This window comes from Panthera leo, chromosome C1 (assembly GCF_018350215.1).
Source record: "Panthera leo isolate Ple1 chromosome C1, P.leo_Ple1_pat1.1, whole genome shotgun sequence".
In the NCBI taxonomy this organism is placed as follows: Eukaryota; Metazoa; Chordata; class Mammalia; order Carnivora; family Felidae; genus Panthera; species Panthera leo.
In genome coordinates, this window is record NC_056686.1 from 103337820 (window position 1) to 103363325 (window position 25506).

Below are 25506 nucleotides of genomic sequence, written 5' to 3' on the forward strand. Positions count from 1 at the left end.
CGTGTTACAGGCCCCAAACTTCATTCTGTAGTGATTCTTGAGCCTTCCTTCCTAGAGCTTTAGGGGTCCACTGTGGTCCCCGGGAGAGAGGACTAGGGGCACGTTGCCCTTGACCTGAATGATTTATTTTATACTCTCGATTCCAAAGTAAGGTTGAAACTGAAATAAAAATTGTTAAATAGTATCTCTGTATATAATAACAAGCTACAGAAGGGTTCGAAGTTTGGGAAGGCCAAGTTTGTGTTTCAGAAAGACCACTCTGGCTTCCAGGCCCTGCTTGCAACCACTCCTCGGGCGGTCTATTGCCTAAGAAAAGCTCTGGCGGTAACAAATGATTTCCAGCAAAAACAAAAGCTTCCTTGTTACCTCTGTAATAATTGTTGCTAAATATATTTCATTCACAGGGAAGAAAATGAAGGAGGGATCCCCTTTCCCTGCTTGGACTTCAGACAGAACCACCTTAGCCAGCTTGCTGTGTTAATAATGCCATCTAGTGGTACAAGCGCAGCATGACCCCCGGCAAAAGGAACCAAGCTTGCTTCTGACCTTTTCCTCGCGTTCATTTGTAAAATTCTGTATTCTCTTATTTAACCCTCAAAACAACTCAGCCAGGTACGCCACACGGTTTATCCATGTTATGGTTCAGGAAGCTGAGGGATGGACACGAAGCAATATTTGTTTTGAGTCTTCTTTGGACTAGGAACCATGGTAGGTCACGTACAGGAGATCGGCATTATCCCTACTTCAAAGATGGAGGGACTGAAGTCCTTGGTGATGGAGAGACCAACTAGATGAAGCCATAGACTGAAGTTTTCCAGGCCTCCAGAACCATGTTCTTCCCGACAAATCTGGTCAGATTCAAGCCTCTTACTTAAGTCAAAAAGAAATCAAGTGGTAAAGGATTAGAAAAGAGGCAGGCTTTTTCCGGAATTCGGGGTAACTGGCCCAGACTACAGCTATTTTCTTTGCTACAAAGACAAGGCAAAAAGAAAAAGAAAAAATGTCCTCCCCATTAAAGGGCAGAAAATACGCCTGTGAAAAAGAAAATAATAATGTTCTTGCTCTCTTCCCACCCACGCGTGATATCTGAATAGAAGTACAGATCAGGCATCCAGGATTGTAAAGAGGCAAAACAAAACATCTATGACACGAATGATCCCCAGGCTTGGTTTTCTGATTTGCAAATCAGAATGGGCCCTGGAAAACGGTAATGAAGATGAAATCTGTTGCCAAATGCGCCAAGATGATGAATAAAATTCATGTAATTCCTTTACTATCAAAATTAAAAGGCCACTATAGACAAAACTAGGAGGAGAATAGGCAGTATTCATATTGCTCTGACAATTCCATTTTTTCAGAATGGTCTCCTGAATTTTAGTGAAATGTAGAAGCCTTTCTGAGCCAGGCACAAAGACGAGAAACCACAAGTTTTTTAATGACAGATTTGATTAGATAAAAATATAAACCCTCTGTACAGCAAAACACACTAAAAGCAAAGTTACAAGTCATGGTTTGCAAAAAGTTTACAATATTTATGACAGAGAAATAACAGCCATGGTCTATAAAAAGAGTTTATAAACCAACATGAAAAGACAAATAACTCCCCCAAAATGGACACAGGATATGAGTAGGCGATTCAGAGAAGAAATGCAAATGGGCTAGTAAATATCTGAGTCATCCAATAATCAGAACACTGTGAATTAAAATAAAGAATATTCTCTGTTCATCCTGTTGTCCAAAAAATGTAAAGATGGACAATAGCCGGTGGTGGTAGGAACAGACCATGAAGTGCCCTCTCACACGCTATACTGAGAGTATAGTCTAGCGCAGTCTGTTTTGAGAGTAATTGGTAGTACTTACTGACTTTTAAATTTCACCTGTCTTTCAAACAATCAGTTCTACCTCTAGGAATACATCCTTCAAAACTATTCCTACATTTACCCCCAAATATGTACATATAGATGTTTGTTTTTTTTTTAAGTTTGTAATTGCAAAAACCACGGAAGCAACCATGTGACTGAACAGATTTACAGGATGTCCTTAGTATGGAACACTATTGCAGGCATTAAAATGATCTGTACATATACAGCAAAGATATCAAGATATATTAAGCATATATTAAGTATATCTTTAAAAAGCAAAATGCGCCTGAGAGGACATACACCAAACTGTTAAACACGGTTGCAGTGATGAGGAGATAGAAAGAAAGGGTGAGCTGAGATCTTTACTTTTTATCCTGCCTGTTCCTATATGGTTTGTTTTTTCATGCTGCACATTTGTAATTTTTAAAAAAATATATGAATACGTGCAAGTGAATTCCTCTATTTAGAAAATATTTGCAGCTATGTGGGTTTTTCAAAACAAAACAAAACAAACAAAAAAACCCACCCTTTTTTAAACACACAAATGTTAACCGATTAGCACAAAGACCGGAGACCCCAAATGCTCTGAAAGGTCAGCACTGTAGGACTGAATCTCATAATTAAAGGCGACAGCATGGGCCGCCAGAGCAAACATGGGCTTTGGAGTCAAGCAGATCTGGTCCCAGTCCTCGCCCTGCCCCTTTCTGTCTGTGACCCCGAGCAAAATACTTAACCTCGCGGTGTCTCGGTAAATGGAAGTAAAATTGCCTACGCCATGTATGTACAAATTTTTTTTCTCCCGTTCTGATTTATGATATTATATATGTAGGATGGGCTAATATGGCAGCTGAGAGACCACAGGGAACTCCACAAGAGTTGTTTGTTTTCTGGATGGACCCAGAGAAATGTTTCCAGGGCCTTGCGGTGGAGGCAGAGTGTCGGGAAGTGCAGGGGGGCATCAGGGAGGGTTGCACTACAAAGGCTCTGGGCCCCAGGGCCGGGATGACCAATTCTAGTAGCCGGGGCTACTTTCAGCAACAGTTCTAAAATGTTAGTATGCGTTAGAATCACCTGGAGGGCTTTTTAAAACAGTCTGCTGGTCTCTACCCACAGAGTTTCCGACTCAGTAGGTCTGGGGTAGGGCTTGCACCCCCGACAGGTTCCCAGGCGATGCTGGGATGGGGAACCACAGTTTGAGACCCATTGACTTACAGCATCAACAGCTATTCCCACCCCAGTGAATTTGAGGCTGCATCAGCCTCTTTCCCTACCCCTCTTCTGGAATGTTCTCTTTGCAACCTCCCCAGGCAGCTAGAATGCCAGGACACTCCCTGCTGTCACCCCCAGCCAATGGCCGGTTTCTGTAGCCTGTGCTCCTCTCACCGAGGCAAAGGGGCAGCTGAGGAGAACCCAAGACTCCCAGTGGGGACAGGGGAGGAATTGGGGGCACACCGAGAGCCAGACCTAGCCCTGGCCCAGGTCCTGCTTGCTCTGCACGGTCAGCACAAGGTCGGGAAGTGTGTCCCCCTTCTGCCTAAGCAGATTGGGAAAGATAACTTTGTTAGCAGGAGAAGCCAGGGCCGAGGGGTCGTGCTCTATAGAATTGGCGCAATCTGCTCTCACGCATGAGCTGCTCCGGTCAATAGAGTGCCCGGCCTTGTCCTGACAGCCGTCTGTGCGGGAAATCCTCTCCCTAGTGAAAGTGACCCCTGTCCCCCGCTCCAGCCCACCCTTGCCCCTCAGGGCACAGGAGCCCTTGAATCTCAGCCAAGTGGCCGTGATAAAGAACAATCTCTGGTTCCCGACCAAACTGGCCAGGGAGGAGGGACAGAGAGGGCCATGGCTCACCACTGGGCACCCCCCCCCCCAGGTGCCACAGACAAGGGAAAGCAGGTACTGATCCCCATGCTGGTTAAGCAAAGAACCCTTGCTCCCACTCCAGGAGTATCTAAGCCTTCCTAACAGTGGTGATGGCAGTTACTATGCATCAAGTGCTCCCTGAATGTCTAGTACCCAACTCCGTGTCATGCACATCATGTCATTTAATCACAATGACTCTTTGAGGAGATGCTGGTTCCTGTTTTTCACAAGAGAAAAGTGAGGAGGAGCCGTGGAAAATCCCAAAAGTGAGGTCAGGCAGCTGACTTGGGGGGGGGGGGCAGGGGGCTCGAACCTATCTCACGCCAAAGCCTGGTGTGTTACCACTTCTCTGTTCAGCTTCCTACCAGACGGAGGCCCCAGCAACTAAGGCCAGATGTGGGAATTGGGGCCTGGGAGACCAGATTCCCAGGGTCCCCCCCCCCCACACACACTCCTCGGGCAGATGGGCACGAGGCCTCTGCGCACTCTGTGAGCCAGGTTTCACCCAGGGGCCTGTGCTTCACCCATCCTGGTGCCCCCAGCACAGCGCCAGGCACACACTGGCTACTTCGCAGAAGTGCGTGGCCGAAAGGAAGGGCACAGTTGCGTGTCGGATGCTGGGTATCTTGTTTCTTGGTGTTGTCGAAGTTTTAAAGACCTGCAGGTGGACGGACCGTACTTGGATAAACAGTCCGGAGACAAAAGTTTCATTCCCAGCAGTTTGTGTCCACCCCGCTGGTGCGGCCCCGCCCTGGCCTGCCTGCTGCTACCAGACTTGGCCTGACTTATTCTTCCCCCTTCCCACGCCTTCCCAGCTCCCTCCTTCAGCCTCCTTAAAGTGGGCTCCAGCCTCACCTTCTCTGTGAGGCCTGTGTGAGCACCACCTCCCCCAACTGGCTCTCCCAATCCCCTCTCCACCCGGCCATTGGGGGTAACTCTTATCACCTCCCAACCTACTGTGTGATTCCCGGAGTTAATTCCCAGTGTTAATGAGAATCACCCATCTCCCTCACTCGCCCAGAAGCTCTGCCACAGCAGGGGATCTTTGTTTTACGCACTGATGTGTCCCAACACCTCACAGGGTAGGAGCTCAGAAAAGGCTTGTGAAATAAATCACTAAACGTTGCCCACTCATCAGAGCCAGGCTTGGACATTCAGGGAAATGACCCGATTCACCCACGGCCCCTGGTCCTGGGTTTCTCAGAGACTCATTCTCCCTGGCACACCCTAGCAGCTGGAAGAGGTTCTGTGTCTCCTAGTTGTAGTCACTGGGATCGACTGAGAACGGGCCCCTCAGGCCCCATCCATCTACCTGACCTTTTACCCACCATAGGGCCCCCCTGGTTCTCCCTAGAGTCTTGCTGCTTGGTGAGTCTATGCCCCCTACGTGGAGACATCCAGAGCCATGGAAAGTGCCCGGGCCTCAGAGCTGCACCGTGACCTCAGGATGTCATTTCCACCCTGAACTTTGGTCCCCCCATCTGTAAAATGAGGGAACAGAGGCCAATGATCTCTCCTGCTCTTTTCCAGTTTGGACATTTTCCCTTTGGAAGGGGAGCATACATGACTGTAGTCAAGGTGCACTTAGAAACAAACCAACCCATGACCCTGGGGTGGCAGGACTGTCAGTCAGACTCAGAGGGGAGGAGATCACAGTGAACGTAACTAACAAGTGGAAAGGTATTCACAGCATTGCACGGGTTACATCAACGGCCACCACCGTGGTAAAAAAATCCTTTTCACAGAACGGGAAAGGCAGTCATTATCATCTCTTGTCCACAGATGAGAAAACTGAGCCCCAGAGAGGCTGAGCAAACTGCTCACAAACAGAAAGTGAAAGGGCCACACCCAGAGCCAGAGCTTCCCACTGAAAACCCATGATCATCCCACACGTAACTGTGTCACTGTTTCCAAAATGTACCCTGGTAGAAGAATGCCACCATTACATTACCCAACATGTGAATGATCTAATAATCCATTCCTTACTACAGAACATAACAGTAGAATTTGCATTTGAATGTAGTTATGTCCCATGTTCTAGAGATTTATTTACACCCAATAAAACAACAGAGCCACCACAAGAAGTCTTCCCTCTGAAAGACCTGAGAAAATGACTCAAATTGCTGATTAGGAATAGACAATCATCATGGGGCACCTCAGTGGCTCAGTTGGTTAAGCGTCCAACTTCAGCTCAGGTCATGATCTCATGGTTCGTGGGTTCGAACCCTGCATCAGACTCTGTGCTGACAGCTCAGAGCCGGGAGCCTGCTTTGGATTCTGTGTCTCCTTCTCTCTCTGCCCCTCCCCCACTCCTGCTCTGTCTCTCTCTCTCTCTCTCTCTCTCTCTCTCTCTCTCTCTCTCAAAAATTAAATAAAAATTTTAAAAAAAAGGAATAGAGGGGCACCTGGGTGGCTCAGTCAGTTAGTTGAGTGTCCGACTCTGGCTTGGGTCATGATCTCACAGTTCGTGAGTTCGAGCCCCACGTCGGGGTCTGTGCTGACAGCTCAGAGCCTGAAGCCTGCTTCAGATTTTGTGTCTCCCTCTCTCTCTGCCCCTCCCCTGCTCACACACTGTCTCTCTCTCAAAAATAAATAAAGATTAAAAATTTTTTTAAATAAAAAAGGAATAGACAATCATCTCTGAGTGACAGATGAGCCTCTCTCCCCATCTCCTTCAAAACATTCCTCAAGACGTAAGGGGTTGAGTGTTTATGTTTTCAAAGACTGCAAACAGAAGAACTGACAACAAAAATAATTCAAAAACAACTGACCGCAAAAATGGGCACTATTGGTAGAGTGTCTTCAATGTCAACGGAGTAAATAAGCAAAGAAAGTGCTCAGTGACAAAGCTAGATTTGTCCAAACTCAAGAGACTAGAGTCGGTGCAGAGTTATGAGGACATTCCTTGTTTTTCCAGACTCAAACACATCCTTTATGGCCATCTCTCCACACAGTGATGTCAGGAGATGGGGCTGCTCTACTATATGAGCCAAGTTAGCCAGGGATGCCATCGATGAGAGAAGTTCATTTGAAAAGTCTGTAGATTCCAGAATATTCCAAGCTTCAGGAATCAACATTTGCCAAATGTTCTCAAAAGAAAGTCTGATTTGGTTTCCTTCCCTCTCTCTTCTGACTCATTGATATTGAGGAACAGCCATGGGCCATTTGTCTTTAAGGAATTCTCTAGAAGGCTCTGTCCCAGTTAAAGTAGTCCTTCAAATTTGAAGTCCAAAAGGAATCAGAATTCTAAAGGGAAGAAGGCTGTGGACTAGTGAACATTTTAATATGATTGGAATTTGAGACTCCTATGGCCTTGGTACTATCCCCCTTCAAACTGCCACCATCAAAACACAATTTTCCCATGACACCAGAAAGGACAGGAAATAGGGGTAGAGAAGAGGCAAGTGCTTAGATTATTTTTTTCTGGCTTACCCTAAAATTGCCTTCCATTTAGTAATCATACCTTGTAGATTTCCTGAAACCATCCCAGTTTTGACTATTTTTGCTCCATCATTTCCACACATAAACTTGTATAATAAAATGCCCCAGCTTGGGGTTTGGAAACTGTGGTCGAAACAACCATTTTTCAATGGTCAGTCCCAGACAACGGGAAGAGGGTAGAACTCAGGGAGACAGAGAGCATGCGTTCTTGCCCTCCAAGCTAGCTTTCCAAACATCATTCTTCAGTAGGCCACATTGGTATTTCATTCCAGAGCTTCCTGGGGAGCTAAGCCATCATAGCCCCATTTCACAGATGGAGGCACTAGTGTCTAAAACTGTTAGCTGATGCTGCCTAATCCCTTGACTCTGCAGTTTCTCAAAAGTATTTGTAATATGAGTAAACCAAGGAGGGAAGTGTTACTATATTGATAAATGGCACCAGAATTCTTTGGAGTGTTAAGGCTCCTTCCAAAGAAAGACACTCTCTGCTCCAAGTTATGAGACCCAAGACCAACCCCCCAAGAGAAGAGGATAGATCATCCTTTGAAAAAGACCAAACACTCTTCTTCTGGGGTGACTTTGGCACAGTCTGACCGGGGGCAGGGGGATGCACACAGGTGAACATCGTCTGTCCCTACCTCCCTAGGATTCTCTAAGCTGAAGGTGGGGCTTGGGGAAAATCCCCCCAGGCTCAGGGCCTCTGGAGAGAAGCCAAGGGCTTTCTGCAACAGAGGGCCAGTCTGCTGCTAAAAGACACTTTTGGAGGCTGCAGAAGCCCATCTAAGCTTTCCCGCATCAGCTTTTCTCCACCCTCCTCCCCTCTGTGCCCAACACAGCTCTCCTATTCTCTCTCTCCCATTCTCTCTCTCCCATTGTTTTCCAAACATCCCTCCCTTCATAAAAGCTGTCTGGCTGGGAGCTTAAAATATTGCTGGACAGTAAAACCTACCCATCAGGACCAATCCAGTCATATCTGCTCAGTCGTGCAGCACAGTAGGGGCGGGATAGAGAAGTGGGAGGTGGGCTTTTAGGTGCCAAAGGAAGGAGGCCAAAGTTGCCATTTTGCTGCTGAGCGCCAAGAGAGAAAGAGAGCACATATTTCTCCGGGGGACCTTACAACTATTGGCAAGTTTTCCTTGGGTGATGGTTGTTTGTAGCCTTCCCCCCTGCCACCCCAGCTTCCTTCCCAGCCTAATTAAGGGCCATATCCAGGCTTCTCCAAAAGGAAAAACGTTGTCACTAAGGTTCGGTCTTGGGTTGGGATGGCTGGATTTAGAGTCCAGTTCTGAAAACCCTCTTGGAATTGGCCTAAGAGTTGGCAGAGGTTTGGAAGGGAAAGGAATGTAGGAGTGGGGGAGAGGGAGGGGAGCGGAGATGTCCAAATTCTAACTAAAACTTGACTTTTTAAGGTCTTCTCATTTTTTCAGAATGAATTAACATGCCTCCAGGAATCCCGAGGGACCTAAACCGAGTATTTGGTGTTTATGAAAGAGTTTTGCACTTTTTCACTTGAACTCTGTGATAGGAGTAATGGTAGTGACTACTGACTGCTGTGGGTGTAGAGGAGGCTTCATGCTCTGTGTTTTCATGTTGGAGCATTTAATGGGGCACAAGAACAGGTCTAGCTAAGGACCCTAAAAGTCTTCCTGGGAGCAGACTCTGTTGGCTCCCTAGGAGAGCTGCTCTTTAAAGTAGTTGCTCTAGAGACATGAATGGAGGCATATTTACACTCCCTTACAATTCAGAGTGGTCAGTGGCCATCTAATCCTTCAGGGAACTGGTTAACACAGATGTAAGTGTGTTTTTCTGCCCCTTTAAAGCCAAGAGAAAGTTATGTTATACTGGAAATCGCCCTGGGCTTGAAGCAGGAAAACCAGGGCTCCCATCTCTGCTCTGCCCTCACTAGCTGAGACCCTTTAGACTTATTTAACTTCCTAGTCTACCTTCCTATCTGGGGGGGGGGGGGGGGGGGGGGGGGGGGAGGGGGGTGGTAATGCCTGGTTCTCTTTTTCTCAAATAGTCATTCTGTGGATCTGTGAGTTCTGGTCCAAGATGAACTTTTCAGCAGCCTGTAGTAATAATGTAGTAAACAATGTAGCACATTTTTTCACCAACTTAAATGTGTTCAGTCTAAAGGCCTATTATTCTGAAATTGTGTCTTTTCTAGTTTTGCGGTGTGAAAATTCCCCTTTTGTGGAATGATGATGAAAACAGACTGTAGTCATAATTAGTGATTTAATAAGTTTCTTATTTTTATGTGCTTGCTTGGTACAATTGGGAGTTGGTAGCCCTATGTTGGTCACTCTATTTTGTTGTTGTTATTGTACTAGTCTGTGAAATCCAAGGCTGAGAACCACGGGCTTCGTTCACAGGTTGTTATAAGGGCTGAAATAATATATGGAAAAGTGTATCAGTTATAAATAGACAAGGGAGACCCAAATATAAGATGTCATTTTTATCATTACTTAAAACCATAATCCTCTAGTGGGTGTTCTGGTGGATGTCCTGGGGGTGGAGGCTTGAACTCCATCGGTTTATTTTCCATCTGTAAGAGATCTGTTCCTCTTTGAAGAAGAGCAGAAAAATATTCTTTCTTTGGTTTAGATTACTCCCTGCTCCAGTGGAATAGCTTGTTCAGATATACTCTGATCTGACTTCCTTTGAGTATAATTTTCATGTGCAGAAGTCAGGAACCTTTCCCTTAGCACCTCTAAAGCTTCTCTTCTTATTTTTTTTTAAATGTTTATTTATTTTAGAGAGAGAGAGAAAGCAGGGGAGGGGGGAGAGAGAGCGAATCCCAACCAGGCTCCACACCGTGAGCACAGAGCCCAGTGCAGAGCTCGATCCCATGAACTGTGAGATCACGACCTGAGCGGAAATCAAGAGTCAGACGCTCAACTGACTGAGCCACCCAGGCGCCCTAAAGCTTCTCTTCTTAAAAGCATAGTTGGCCTGTTTCAATAGGATGGAATTGGAAAGATTTCATCCTAAATTAGTTTCTCTCTTTCCATTATTATGAGAAACCTTGTAACGAGACATGAAACACACATACACACACATACGCTCAATTCCAGCATTGCAGCATGGAATGTGGAAGGACACAGCCCTGTTTGGCTTTAATTTGGAAATTACTGATGGGGTGCTCAGGAGGTTCTCTTGTTTCATGAACATATATCACATCATTCACATATCAAGAATCTTTTCTAGATTCCAGTTTATTTATATCTTTGATCTTATACAAAACAGTGCCTGAAAAGAGCTAGTTTGGGATTAATTTACTATCCTTTTTTGGTAGTTAGCATTTCTCTGCAAGTTCCCAGCCTCCCCATTGCCAACTGCAGCAAAGAAGACTGGAGTTCTCCAGACTTTAAGTAATATCAGTATTACACACACTCAGAGATTGAGAAGTTCAGATTTGAAATGATTACTATTGGTCCCATGCACTGGTGTTTATGGAGGGCCCACTCTGTGAAAGTCTTTGTTTTGTGTCATGATGGCTCACAGAAGATGAAAACAAAATGGTCTCTGCCCTCCAAGAGCTTTTGATTCTCAAAGGAAGAAACAAGACTGATAGACATACGGTTCCGGGAGTGTGTGCTCGCTGCACACATTCATTGTGGCACACGAGTGAAATACACACGGAAATCCCAAAGGACTGATACAGTACAGTACAAGGAAGAGTGTCAAAACCAAGCTGACATATCAATGGGGATAAGACATTAGCAACACGATATTTAGAGTATGTTAAAGCCAGACTTGATCCTGTGGGAGTAAATTACCTAAATTGTTGTTTTAACATGAATGTTAGACTGACTCATGTTGTAAGAAACTTGGATTTTCCTGGCTCTGCCACCACTAGGATTTATGCTTGGTCTGCCTGTTCGTGATGCTTCCCATCTTTTCCCCAAAGGTGATGGAAATGGCTGCCACTCGTTACAGGGCAAGGACTAGATTTAACAGTACTTTGAGGAGTGTCAAGTGCAGAAGTATAACTAGGCACATGTGATTAGGATTCCGAACATCTGGTTCTGAGTAGAGGACCCTCTCCCACTCTCAGTACCCCCATGCCTACAAGGAACTCTTTCCAATGCTGGAGTCATGATTAGGGAGCCCCGGATGCTCTCACCTTCCCAGGAGGAGAGAAGCTGCTGTTGGATGCCCTACCTAATTGGGAGTTTCTGGGGTTCCAAGAGGAGCAACAAAAAGCAGACGGTGGTTGTACATAACCTGAGGGCATGGGCTGGGCATTACTCATGCCAGTCGTCATTGTCTGCCGCCAAGGACTATCTGGCCAGGCTCCAAACCACAGGTCGGAAGGAGGCTTGAAGATGCCACTTTGTTTATCCTCTCCTGGCGATGAAAATTACACCCAAACTATCACTTTTCATTACCCATCGAGTGGTTAACAAATATCACTGTCATTAACATCACCACTGTCAGTGGTGGGTATATTCCTTTGCCCCCATAGGCTTCTAATCCTGTAGGGTAGGGCAAGGCGGAAAGAAGCCCTGAGCAGCAACTCGGGCAAGGGCTCTTGTCCTGGTCTGAGAGCAGTGATGAGGAAAACACTGCAACTCTAGAGATGTGCAAGCTAGAGGAATATCTGCCACAGGTTGAGGTAGAAGGGTTTTTTTTTTTTCTTTCTTTAAGTTTTTTTATTTATGTATTTATTTAAGTAATCTCTATGGCCAACGTGGGGTTCGAACCCATGAGTCCAAGATCAAGAGTTCCACGCTCCCCGGACTGTGCCAGCCAGACGCCCCCAAATGGAAGTTCTGATTGTAGTCCTTCATAGGTTAGCCCAGGGTTGCAGTGGATGAATGCCCCAGTTTGCACACATCACCCTGTCAGTTCGATCCCATGTGCATTAGTCGTTGCTGCTGCTAGGGGCATTATATGCTATCATATTTAATGGCATTTTTTTCCAACAAATTTTTAGTTGTATTAAAATAGCCACATGGTACAGACCCTAAAACCTTTTTTACTCAGTGGGACACTAAAAGTGTCTCCGTGGACCTTCCTCACCCCGTAACATGATTCCTCCCTGAAGCCCTCTCCCCATCCTTTGGATGTAAAAGGGTTATACCAATAATATAAAAAAATATTGCTCTCAATTTGTGAAGCTATTAAGAATGGTTTCCAAATCTCAACCCAGAGACAGAAGAAACATAAATTGTGAGTACAGGAGTTGTGTAGTTTTGATCGAAAGCAATGTTATCTCCACAGAGTGGTGGAAAGAAGTCAGGCTTTGGGACCAGGAGGACAAAACTCCTGCTACTTAGCTGTCTGATCTTAGTTTATTTAACCTCTCTGATCTTCTGTTTTCTCATCAAACCAGACGGGTTAAATACCTTTTGAGTTTTCACTACGTGCTGGGCCCCGTGGCAGGCACTGAGCACGTAGCAGTAAATAAAACAGGCGTGGTCCTTATCCTCGTGGAGATTAGAGTCCAGCAAAATCAAATTAAATGGAATAATGTAATGTCAAAAGTCTGCCGCAAAGGAGACGTTCAAAAAGTGTTCCTTTCCTTCCACTTCAAACGCCCGATCATTACACATCCCCACACGGTGAAAAGTAAGGTGGCTACAGACCATCTCACACACCCTAGAATTGTGTTGGGGGCCCGCACCCCCGTGGGGTGGGGTATTCTTTAAGGGTTATGCGTCTTGAGGCTTAGTTCAAGCTTGTGGTCTCGATTTAAATCCATGAAACCATGGGGTTTCTATCTATGGTCAACCGCAAACCCTTATTTGGGGTGGAACTCGAGGAATTCCATACCTATTGCCTCCCGTACCCTTGCAGACCACCGCTTGCTTGCACAGTGACTGAGAACAGGTGTTAGCGTTCAACCCATTTTACAGATGAGGAAGCTAGTGGAAGCCGATCCTTCAGGCCGCTTCCCCCCTTCCCCCCCCCACCCCCCCCCCACCCCCCCCCGGCCTCACCGTCTGCGCTAAGAGCGCTGCATGGGCGCCGCTCACGCGCGGACTGTGGCAGTTAACTCAGAAAGGAGAGGGACCCCGAGGGTTGGCACAGACAGCCTCGCTCGGGGGTGCCCCGCGGCCGCTCAGCTCTTGCCTTCTGCCTCCTCCAGGTGGGTGAGACATGGGCGACTGGAGTTTCCTGGGGAACATCTTGGAGGAGGTGAACGAGCACTCCACGGTCATCGGCAGGGTCTGGCTCACGGTGCTCTTCATCTTCCGGATCCTCATCCTGGGCACGGCGGCCGAGTTCGTGTGGGGGGACGAGCAGTCCGACTTCGTGTGCAACACCCAGCAGCCAGGCTGCGAGAACGTGTGCTACGACGAGGCCTTCCCCATCTCGCACATCCGCCTGTGGGTGCTGCAGATCATCTTCGTGTCCACGCCGTCGCTCGTGTACGTGGGCCACGCCGTGCACCACGTGCGCATGCAGGAGAAGCGCAAGGAGCGCGAGGCCGACGAGCTGTGCCAGCAGGGGGCGGCCGAGGGCGGCGACAGGGCGCCCCTAGCCGCCGACCAGGGCAGCGTCAAGAAGGGCAGCAACAGCAGCAAAGGCACCAAGAAGTTCCGGCTGGAGGGGACCCTGCTGAGGACCTACATCTGCCACATCATCTTCAAGACCCTCTTCGAGGTGGGCTTCGTCGTGGGCCACTACTTCCTCTACGGGTTCCGGATCCTGCCCCTCTACCGCTGCAGCAGGTGGCCCTGCCCCAACGTGGTGGACTGCTTCGTGTCGCGGCCCACGGAGAAGACCATCTTCATCCTGTTCATGCTGTCTGTGGCCTCCGTGTCCCTCTTCCTCAACATTCTGGAGATGAGCCACCTGGGCCTGAAGAGAATCCGGTCGGCCTTCAAGAGGCCCGTGGAGCAGCCCCTGGGGGAGATCCCCGAGAAGTCCCTGCACTCCATCGCCGTCTCCTCCATCCAGAAAGCCAAGGGCTACCAGCTGCTGGAAGAAGAGAAAATCGTGTCCCACTATTTCCCTCTGACCGAGGTCGGGATGGTGGAGACCAGCCCCCTCTCTGCCAAGCCTTTCGCGCAGTTCGAGGAGAAGATGGGCCCCGGGCCCCTGGGGGACCTGTCCCGGGCTTACCAAGAGACACTGCCTTCCTACGCTCAGGTGGGAGCCCAGGAGGGAGAGGGGGGAGAGCAGCCCGTGGAGGAGGGGGCGGAACCGGAGGTGGGAGACAAGAGGCAGGAAGCCGAGAGAGTGAGCACGGAAGGGCAGGAGACCCTGGCAGTGCTGGAGGGAGAGAAAGTGGAGACTCCCGAGGTCGGGAAGGAGGGTGAGAAGGACGAGCTGCAGGCTGAGAAGGTAGCCAAGCAAGGGCTGCCCGTGGAGAAGTCGCCTTCACTGTGTCCCGACCTGAGCAGGGATGACACCAGACCCCTGAGCAGGCTGAGCAAGACCAGCAGCCGCGCCAGGTCCGACGATCTAACCGTGTGAAGTGTTGCCGAAGAAAGAGAGAGAAGAAAACCCCTGAGCTGACCTAGGGCAAGATGAAACGTAAAGGATGCCACCATGATTGGAGTCTTCTGTCCCTCCCCTCCCACCCACCCCTGGTTGGACAGGTACTGCAGGGATACGGTACTTTGCTGTTCAACTAGGAAACCAGCTTTCCCATATAAAAGGGCCACCAAGATAAACCCACTGTCCCCTCAAAGTTCCTAGTCTCAAATGACTACCCTGCCCCTCTACCCCAGCTGCAGTGGGGAACTCTGCTTTCGCCCCCGTTTCTCCATCGGAATCCTTCCGATCAGAACTGTGGTTGCCTCACAGCTGTTTACCAGCCATGACTCAAGCCCGCTGGCTCAGCCAGACTTTATCACCCCAGCACTTCCCTAGCGGACGCCGTGTGACCAAGTATCAGGGGGCCCAAACTCACATGCCTACAGGATGCAGGCAGGTGCTTTAAATCGGTGGGGTGGGCCTGTTCTAATGCCATGGGACGTCTAGGGGTGTGAAGATTGGCGGGGGAGGGCAGAGGGCAGCTGTCGCTCAGTGCCAGGCACTGATTACCGGGCAGTGTTACCACAGAAATTTCAGAGTTTTCCACAGAATCCAGAAGCCCAAACTTCTCGGTGAAATGTCCAACCTCTTTAATATTGCCAGCTAAAATTTAAACATGCCATGTGGGCCAAGCAAAATGTGTGCCAGCCAGATTTAACCTATGGGGCACCAATGTGCAAGGTGAGCCTACACTAGTGAGCCCCGCTTTCCCGTGGAATTGGTCATGTTACTTATGGTCTCAACTTGTGTCTAGGGCGCCCAAATCTCATTTCACCAATTTGGAGTGTCCGGGTAAAGTCATCAGCCCAGGAGATACCCAGTATTCTCACTGACCTCTCTCTCAGGTCACCGTAGCCCCTGGTTTCTGATGCGATTATACCCCTTGAATTGGTGGGAATTCTGTCCGGGGCACCATCAGGGAAAGAGAGCAAGGCCCCAGACCCTCTCCCTGAGCTGAAAAGGCCTGGAGGTCTGGTCGCAGTCTTCTTCCCTGAAGAAAGAACGTGCCCTTCTTTCCTCTCCTCTGCCAATATCAGTGCTCACCCTGAGAGCCACGCCTCCTTCCTATCAGGGGCTGGAGGTAAGCCCAGTTCTGAGCCAGCAGATAAACTGTCTGCTGGCCCGTCTTGAGGAGAGTCAGCTCTCAGGCCTTGCCCAGACATAAGATGTGCACAAGGAGGACCATCACGGTGGTACTAGGGAGAGCCTCTTACCAAGTGGGAGCTCAAACAGCCAGAATCTCAAAGTCTGGTCCCAGGCCAGGCCTCCTCCCTAGAAGGGACACAGAGGCGTAAAGGGAACAAGAAGAATCTCAAAGTTCTCCTACCCTTGACCCTTACAACCAACACTCCTCAAACATGCAGTCCAGTTTGGGGAAACCCTCAAGTACAAGTACATATTTCCCACAGGAAGCAATTTCACCTAGAGCCAATCAATTCCCAGAGCTGAGGGACACAGTGATAACCAGAATGGTTTATCTGAACCAAAGCTATGCTTCGAGGGATAGAAACCAAAATGACACGGCAGAGATCTGGACATGGGACCACCAGGGAACCCGAAAGAAGTACCCAGAAAACTGCCTTAATTCTGTCTTCCCCCAGCCAGCCCCATCCTGGAGTAAGGAATTCCCTTTTGCTGCCCCTCTGATTATCCCCTTCCTTTTAAGATATTCCTTCTAGATACACTTTTCCAGAGCAGAGAGAGCCTCCTCCCAAACTATTCCTCCCCTCCCATTCCGTGGTGTCCCATTCTAAAACAAAGTGGTCTGGAAATTAAATTCGTTCTAAGGTATGGTTGTTTGATAAATATTCCAGGGAACTTTTACATTTTCAAAGAGACAGCTTAAAATATATTTTACCTAGGTTAATCCACAGTGACAAACTTTCAGTGAAAGAATTTATCAGGCAGTGGATAGTTGAATAGAAGAGGTGTATTTATCTCAGAGACATGTGACTTTCTGGCTACTGCTTGACTCTTCCCCTGGCAATCAACACCGCTCCACCCAGAACTTCCCTAAGGTGAGACAAGTCACATGCCCCGGGGCCTGGGAACAGACACTGCACCACTGCGCTCACCCCAATGGCTGCACCATTGCTCCTACAGTTTTGCTCCTGCACACTCATTTTAAGAAGATATGAACTCAGAGCCTAAGAACAGCTTGATCATCACCAGAACGGAGTGTCTATCTCCACAAGGACCTCATCCGAAAAAGAGAATTCACCCTGCTCTAAGTGAAAACTGCTGGTGCAGGGGTGAAGGCTGCAGGCCTCCTTGTCTTGGCCTGAGCCTGCGAGTGAGTACATTTCCCGGGATGAAGCAGGATCCTGCCTCACTGTCTGTACCGACCCCGCCACCAGGGAAGTTGCCATTTTCCCTCTTAGTCTCCCTGATAAAAGAGGAAGACTATTTGGGGGCAGAAATAGACACAGACATCAAGGGACCAGGATTTTTTTTTTTTTTTTTTCTATTTCTGCCATTTAGTAGCTGTGCTGTTGTCATCCCTTAACCTGTGTCTCTTGGTTTTCTGTCTACAAACTAGAGATGGTATTTGCCACCAACCTACCTCCAGGGGTATCGTTAAGGATTAACGAGTTGGCCGCCAAGCCTGGAGCGCCCCCCCCCCCCACCCCGCCCAGTGTCACCACTCCCTGAAAGATTCCTCTAGCAGCAGGGAGACTGGGAAGGAAGGGAGATGGGTGGTTTCCATCCGCCCCCCCCCCCTCAACCTGCTTTGCATTTACCTAGTGAGAGTTTTTCCAATGTGGAATAGACACTCTGGAGATCAGTTTTCTCAGAGAAGGCTCAAAACAGAATCTGGACCCCCATATGTTTAGTAGGAACCTGAGGCTCTTTGACCTTGAGAAACGACTGGGGACAGATTGGCAATTATTTTCATCCTCTGGAAGAGGTCCCAGGTTCCATTTGCAGGCAGCTCTGTGTCCGTGGAGGCCCTTAACGTTGTACAGCTGGATCCCTCAGTATCTGGAGGCAAATAATTATGACCGACTCAGGATTATAATCCCCCCCCCCCCCCCCCCCCCGGGCTCCAGTATGTCCAGCTTTAAATCCTACTCTGGGTCCTTCCCTTGTTAGACTAAAATCCTTAGGGCATGTAGACCTACTGATAAAAAGAATCAGTGAACAGCTGGATATCCAAAGTACAGCCTGCTCCAGAGGAAAAGGGCCAATCACTTAACAGCAGCTATAACACCTCCTCCATCAGGGGAGATCTGTGACAGGGAGGGACAGAGTAACTCAAAGTTCAGTTCGGAAATTTCAAACCTGGCTCTGTAATCCCTAGGCCTAGCATTTGGGGCATCATAAAAAGGCCTATCTGCTTTTCACGGTGACACTGCAACTTGCCACACAGGTGACATCTCCCACACAGAATCAGACAAATATTCCTGAGGGTCACTGTGACCTGGGGATAAGATTTACCCACAAAGAACAATGAAGGTCAAGTCAGAAGTGTTGGCTGCCCCAGGACCCCAAGATGTCACTTACCTGCTCCATATGACGATTTTCCCTCAGTCAACTGGGGGGGGGGGGGGGGGGTAACAAATTTTACCCCTCCTTCACAAGATAGAACAAGTGAATTGATACCCAGAAAACACCATGAGCATACTAGAAGAAATACGTGGGTGTTTTTTTTTAAATTCACTAATTTGGAAATCAAGGAAAGGGAAGATGGCCTTGTTCAAATTTGTCAGAAGTCCTTATTGTAAAATGCATAGTGAAGCAAGGACAGTCACCACTTTCAAATCCGGCATAGATTGTTGACTAAGATCCCGACAAAAAGTCAGCTAATAAGTAAAGTGAAGGAAGTAAATGGGGGGGGGTGGGGGGGGTGGGCGGTGGGGAGGGGATGGGCAATGTTTCTGTCGTCCTGAATTCCTAAGAATTACACTGTGAAAAGAGCACGTTTTTAATCGCGCGAGAATTCAATGCTCAAGGTGGTGCTACAGGAGGTGGTCAGCTTCCCAGGGCTCATGTGTAGAGATGTGCCAGCCCCTGAGACCGGAGTCTCTGACTCATAGCAGAAGAGAGCCCCTGGATACTGGTGGAGCTATGTGCAGGAACTCTGCAGTTTAAGCCATGTGGAAGGCCTGGGGCAAGGCTAGTGTGGGCAGCTGCTCTCCATGAGCTCCTAGGGAGGGTGGTTAAGTCATGCTCAGGGTGAAAAAGAAGCTACCACCCACACAGCATAGCCCACCCCACTCCTCCCTCCCCCCCCACCCCGAATTATTCCTCGATGCATACTGTGTGCAAATGACCACACAACCCAAGTTAGCAACATTTAGATGCAAAAGGGTTTGCCTGGTTGGATGGAAAACTCCTGTAAGCGTAAATCCAATCTGTAAAACAAAGTCAGTGTGTGCCTAGAAGTGATACTGAAATAGGGAGACTTTCCCTTCTTGTAATCATTGTACTATAACTAAATATGTAACCGGGAAGGGAGGAGAAAAAGGAAACGAAACTTGAGGTTCAGCAGTTAGACAAAAGAAGACTTTAATGAAGACAAGTCAGTCTCCACTGCCCTAGACACTGCAGCTCCCAAAGTCGACCACCAAGGCAGCAGTGGGACATACTGTTAGCTCTAGCCCCACTTCCTTCTGGAAGCTCTTTCTCTAGGGCAGACAAAGAATTCTGGAAGAATCACATGAAGTTTCCTGGAAGGAAAAATTGATGGCTCCATTGCCTTTTTCTGCAAAACGTTCCACCTAGGAAACAGGGTTAGTAAAGACTCAGCTAAGGAGCATATTCCTAACAAATTTCCTGGGGGACATCTCCGGCAAGGGAGAAAGGCATTCTTGGGATTGGGTCCTGAATTCTCCGACCCTCCACATCCTTATGTTAGAGCTAATAGTCACGTGTTAGACTGTTACAAAACAAATAAAACTAACTTGACTTTTCGCCATCTTTGTTTTTTTTTCTTTTGACTTGTCAACCAAGCTAGACTGTGAAGAGACTGCCCCAGTTCGTGGTTACCTTCCTTTGGAATTGAGGGGTTGGGGAAGAAGAGGACTGGGGTTTTGGGAGGGGGCAGTTGTATTCTGGTAAACACTTCACAAACCGCTCTCTGCAGGGTGAAGAAGCCCTGGTTTATAGCATTTGCCAATTTCCTCTGTGTAAATTCTCCAACCATTCCCCACTAATTTCAGGCTTCCAACAAAATGTCACTGAAAACAGAGCTGGGGAAAGATGTATAGTTGCACAACATTATAAAAGATTTCCACCTTATAATAGATACCAATAACCCTGTTAGCGTAGCTAATAGTCAAATAATTAAGAAGCGATGAGCTTTGACTATTTATTCCCTTGTGTCTCACATTTTCTTTAAGTTTATGTAGTTTAATTGTTAATAATGACTGTATCTAGCAACTGGCTTACAAAAGTCCAGGAAATTTAGCAAATGATTCTTTCGGGCCAGTATACGTAGTTAGTTCTAGCTCACTACTGAGTAGAATGGAGGAGACTCTGATTCAGAAAGAACATGAAAACTCTCCTTTTCCGTTAAGATTTGGTCACTTTGTTCCTTCTCTTTCTCTACACAAATGTCAGGAAAAATCAAAAAGTATACTTGTTTGGCCTTATGGGAAGAGGCAAAAGACACTCTTCTGTGTCTCTGAGAACTGTGGGAAGAGTTAAGGTTACTCATTACAGATAAAAATAGATAACTTAAATTGGCCAAAAGATTCTGCCTGGGATTTACCATGTCACTTCTCTGCTAAAATCCTCCCATTCTTCATTACATACCCAATAAATTCTACGTTCCTCAAAGCAGCTTACAAAGCCTTCATAAGTGACCTCAACCCACCCAGATAAGACATCTGTTCTTACCTGCCCAAATCTATTCTTCCTTCTCCTATAATAACTTCCTCAGTTGGAGGAACTTGGTAGAACTCTAAGTAATGCCTATCTGACTTCCCCTGGTCAAGGGTCAGGGTTTTTTTTGATCCAAATGGGCCAACCTTCCCTCCCTGGAATGCAGATGTTGAGTGGAGTAACAGAGAAATGCAACCTGGTTGGACTTCATTCATCGTGACAAAAGCCGCTGAACAGACTCACAGTGAGTTCCTAATTACCTAGATTTCTGGACCATGCTTGGTTCCACTTTTTCCAGATCCTGTTCATTCGCCTTCCTTTAGTTTGCAGAACTACCCCAGAGTTTTGTTTGTTTGTTTGTTTGTTTCATTTAACATGGCCAAAATTATCTCTATTGTTTGCAGTCAATACCACCTTGGTAGCCTCATCTCCCACACCCACCCATGTGTATGTGTCCTAGCCTTCTGGGACCATTGGCCAGTTCCCAGTATAGACAGGCCTAGCCCATGGTGACGAATGAATTCTGTGATGTTTCAGGACTCTGTCCTGGCCTACCTTTTTCTCCATGGTCAGCTCCTTCTCACCCTTCAACATTCAGCTCAGTTGTCTCCTTCTTTATCAAATTTCCACAAACTTCCCAAAACAGTGTTAGTTGCTCCCTTGTCTGTGATCCCTTGATACCTGTGTGCACTTCTACCATAGCATTTATCAAGTTGTTTTCTCTCTTGCTTTTCTCTCTTCTGACTGCAAGCAACTTTAGGATAGAGATTTCATCCTATAGATCTCTGAATATTCAGTACTTAGCGCGGGGCCTAGAACATAGTAATGTTTGGTGAACGCATGAGTGAGGACTGAGACATCTCCCGAGGCGGGAAGGAAATAATTGGCAAATGCTCCCATCACCAAAGGGATGTACTGGAAGCTGACACTACATAGGAGTATATCTGAGAAAGATTCCCTAAAGGTTCCAGGAGTTCTAGGCTTGAAGGCAGGCAGGCTTGCTGTATCATAAATAGAGGAAGGGGGGTGGTGGCGGAGATTTTCATATAAATTGCTGGATATCATCACCCAGAGCAAACTTGGAAGCCTTATGTTGAAGATGGCAGTCAGAGTCTTTGAATGGTTGTAGATCAGAGGGCCTCCCATCCCTACCAGTTTCTATTTGGACTTTTGAACTTTGAGTTAAATAAAAATAAACTTTATTGTGTTAGTCCTCTGATAGCTCAAGATTTATCTCATATAGGATCTAGCAATACCTTGTATATTTATAGAAACTGAGGTTAGATGCAGTTATAACAAAAAGCTAAAATCTGTTGCTTTGGCTTATCAGTTGAACAGTGAGTGGTAAAGAAATGAAAATCAAAGGCTACAAGGATAGAACTCCAGGCTATGCCATGCACATATTTAGTAAAAATGTCACCTGTGATGATTTATGTATCAGTTATCTGTTGCTGAGTGACAAATCTTTCCAGAACTTAGTGCCTTATAACAACGAGACCATCTATCATCTCTCACAGTTTCTGCAGGTCAGGAATTCTGGAGCAGCTTGGGGTCTCTCATGATGTTGCAGTCAGAATTTGATGGGGCCTGCGGTTGGGGTGGTCAGACCCACTCACTCACATGATTACATGACTAGCAAGTTAGTGCTGGCAGGCTGGTTGCTCTTGGGTCTACTTGAGGGTCTTGTGAGTTGGTGGCTGATTTCCCCTTGGGCAAGTGAACCAAGAGATCAAGGCAAACATTTCCATGTCTTTTATGACCTAACCTTAGAAGTCACATTCCATTACTTCCACCATATTTTTATTGGTCACTTTCCCTCAGACTGTTCCAACTCCTGTGGAAAGAATGAACTAGAGAGGAGCAAGATTTGAGGTAAAGACATCAAGTGTGGTTCCTTTTCCTTTGTTTTAATGCTTTCATTGTACATGGGGCGCCTGGGTGGCGCAGTCGGTTAAGCGTCCGGCTTCAGCCAGGTCACGATCTCGTGGTCCGTGAGTTCGAGCCCCGCGTCAGGCTCTGGGCTGATGGCTCGGAGCCTGGAGCCTGTTTCCGATTCTGTGTCTCCCTCTCTCTCTGCCCCTCCCCCGTTCATGCTCTGTCTCTCTCTGTCCCAAAAATAAATAAAAAACATTGAAAAAAAAAAAATTTAATGCTTTCATTGTACATATGATATGTGGTTTAATCTGCTCCAAATGCTCTTGGAAGTAGGCAGGATTTGAATAGACGGTAACAAAAATGCTAATTCCGGATTGCACCATGAGGGAAGCCCTTAGCCAATGATAGTGTCTGGTCATGACTCCTTTGGCTAGGACAGAGTTTTGAGGGGCTTTTCCGCTCTCTAATGCTCAGCTTTCCTGAACACTGTTCAGTTTTTCTAATTCATCCAGGTTTTCCAGGGACATTTTTCTATCTTTCTCACTTACTATAGTTATCATCTTTATAGATGACCTATATAGCTGGAAGAAAGAACCTATATGGCTGGACCTATATAGATAGAAGAAAGAACAAAGCATCTCCAGAATTGAGTTAGACTAATAAAACCTCCAGAAAATGGATGAGATCAAATAAATATAAGTGAGCCGAACCAAAAGAATATAATGTGACCCAAAAATCCTCAATCATGTCTTGAAGGCAGACACAATGACAAGGGATTTACTTATGGGATTATGATAAATATGGACATCTCTAATGTCTCTCAGATCAGAACTTCAACTTTCTCCAATATCTTTTTTCATGATTGTATCAGACTGAAGCCGTAATTTCTAGGACAACTTTGTATCTTTTTTTCATTACCAACTAATTGCCTTTCCTTTAAATATTTTTAAAAATTTTTTTAATGTTTATTTATTTTTGAGAGAGAGATAGAGACAGAGCACGAGCAGGGGAGGGGGATAGAGAGAGGGAGACACAGAATCTGAAGCAGGCTCCAGGCTCTGAGCTGTCAGCACAGAGCCCAACGTGGGGCGTGAACTCACAAACTGTGAGATCATAACCTGAGCCGAAGTCGGATGCCCCACCTACTGAGCCACCCAGGAGCCCCCTTTAAATATTTTTTAGATACTTATCCAGTAGTCAAAGACCCTTCTTCTTGACTTTTTAAAAATCCTTTGAGCTAATTACTGTGTCTAGTTAAGTTCTACGTGTATACTGGGCCAGATGGGACTCTCATTTTTACAGATGAGTAAGAGACAAGGAAAATAACAATAAAGAGATGGCTAACCACCTGGAGTCTATGAAAGGTCTCAGAGACACAAGAAGAAAACCAACAGTGGACACCAAGAGTAAAAGAATAGTGTAATTTCAATTTACTTAAAAAATAAAAGTAAGCTTAAAATTTGTTTTGTGCTCTCAAAAAAAATTAAAGAAAACATGGGCTCTGTAAAGCAAGAGATGAAACAGAAGATAGTAAGATAGTACACTGAATTGGAAAAGGAGCTGTCGGTCAGTAAGCAAAGCCACAACAGGATTTAAGAATAAAGAACAGAATTAGCAACACATAAAGCCAAATCAGTATTGTAAAGAATCAATATCAGGAATTCTCCCAGAATGCCAAGAGAAGGAACAAAGGCATGAAAATTATCACAGAGGAGATAATAGATATGGAGAGAAGGCAATAGAAATCCAACACATAAATATGCATCCTCCTGAAGGAGAGTCAGGACAAGAGAACCATAAGCATCAAAGATGTAATGGGAGGAAACTTCCTTAATAAGCTGATAAAAGACCTGAAAACACAAATTGAAAGGAATTCATCATGTACCAGGGGGGAAAAAAATCTAGACAAATTTTGATTTGCAAGAATAAAGACATAATCCTACAAATTTAGAAGTATAAGAAAACAATTCCTGCTGTTGTTTGTGTACTGCTAATGAACAGTTACGTTTCCACATTCTTGTCCAGTTGTGGACATAGGGTAGGATCCCACCCTGTCCATAGGAGGTGAGGCTTCCTGTGAAGAAAATGGATATTTCAATGTCAAATGCTGAAAAGAGAAAGATTCTTGCTTGGAATAGAAAGAAAAAGGAACTCCTTTCTCTGCCTGAGCCTCACTCTCTTAGGCCTGGTATCCAATAAGTGCCAATGTGCTCAATATGCTTCCAAAGAAACAGAACAATGGTGTCTGCCATATAGAGGCAAGTCAGGAGTAAGTCAGGGAGTGAATGAGTTATTATCAGATCTAAGAATAGTATCTGGCACATAGTGAATACTTGGTAAGTATTGGTTTTATCACCATGATAAATATATTATTCTATGTGATGTAATTATTGTCATCATCTTGTGACATATGACTAGCATAGTTTTATTGTTAAATGCTGTACCTTAGACTCCACTGAGATACAGGGAAGGGAAGGGTTTGTGCACTTGGTCTTGAGGGGTTGAGAGGAGAGCTCTCCCTCCCTCTCAGAGGTCACTGTTGGTCATGGGGATTGGTAATAGCTCTAATGGGAAAGAGAAGCTAAGGTGAGGACAAGAAAGCAAAAACTCATGCCTCTCAGTTTCACCCATCCCTCCCAATGCTTTGAGAGGTGAGTCAAGTGGATATTAATCTAGTATGAAGGTTTCTGGAGACATTCTGCAATCAAAAGCAAGGGGTAGTAGTTCTCTGGGTCACCCAGGCCCGTCCTTGACCTGGAAACCGGTATTACAAGGGAGAAAATCCTGAATGGTGCCATTCAGAGCTTTGCACAGGGCTGGGGCCAGTGGGACTGTATACCTTTCTCTGCTATGCCAAGTTCACTGAGACCCTGATCCCCACCATACATCCCAGTAAGCCACCAAGGTAAACTGTTTGCCTTAATATACTCTCCCAGAATTCTGCACTATTACACTGCCTTGAATCTCGGTTAGGTGAGATTCCAATTTATCACGTGTAAGGTAAATGCCTACACAGTAGCCTCTGTGCTGGTATCTACCTGCATCCCTGAGAGCTGTAGCCAAGGACACAAAGGTATCTGGTTTGACTCTCCCATAGTAGGGCTACTCCCACTGTTCCCTAGCCTTCTGGATAAGGGATTGGACATTTGAC

General features: G+C 46.6%; 1 protein-coding gene and 1 long non-coding RNA gene across 3 annotated transcripts; one reads left to right on the plus strand and one right to left on the minus strand.

Moving 5' to 3' along the window:
* Positions 1 to 9384: 9384 nt before the first annotated feature.
* Positions 9385 to 11509, minus strand: LOC122228586. The gene is made up of 2 exons (XR_006206670.1): positions 11391 to 11509; positions 9385 to 9548 (listed from the first exon to the last, which is right to left on the minus strand). It is a non-coding gene; the product is annotated as an uncharacterized LOC122228586 (long non-coding RNA).
* Positions 11510 to 13174: 1665 nt separating this feature from the next.
* GJA8 (gap junction protein alpha 8) lies at positions 13175 to 17673 on the plus strand. Of its 2 annotated transcripts, XM_042953699.1 has the most exons (2): positions 13175 to 14264; positions 14519 to 17673. In XM_042953699.1, the coding sequence occupies exons 1-2, from the start codon at positions 13269 to 13271 to the stop codon at positions 14522 to 14524; spliced, it is 1002 nt and encodes a 333-aa protein (XP_042809633.1). In that variant the 5' UTR covers positions 13175 to 13268; the 3' UTR covers positions 14525 to 17673. The 2 variants fall into 2 exon arrangements, with proteins under 2 accessions (XP_042809633.1, XP_042809632.1); XM_042953698.1 differs by having other exon boundaries at positions 13175 to 17673.
* The last annotated feature ends 7833 nt before the right edge of the window (positions 17674 to 25506 follow it).

Bases quoted from the DNA above. Each gene is read 5' to 3' on its own strand.
- GJA8 (XM_042953698.1), top strand. From the start codon at position 13,269: ATGGGCGACTGGAGTTTCCTGGGGAACATCTTGGAGGAGGTGAACGAG.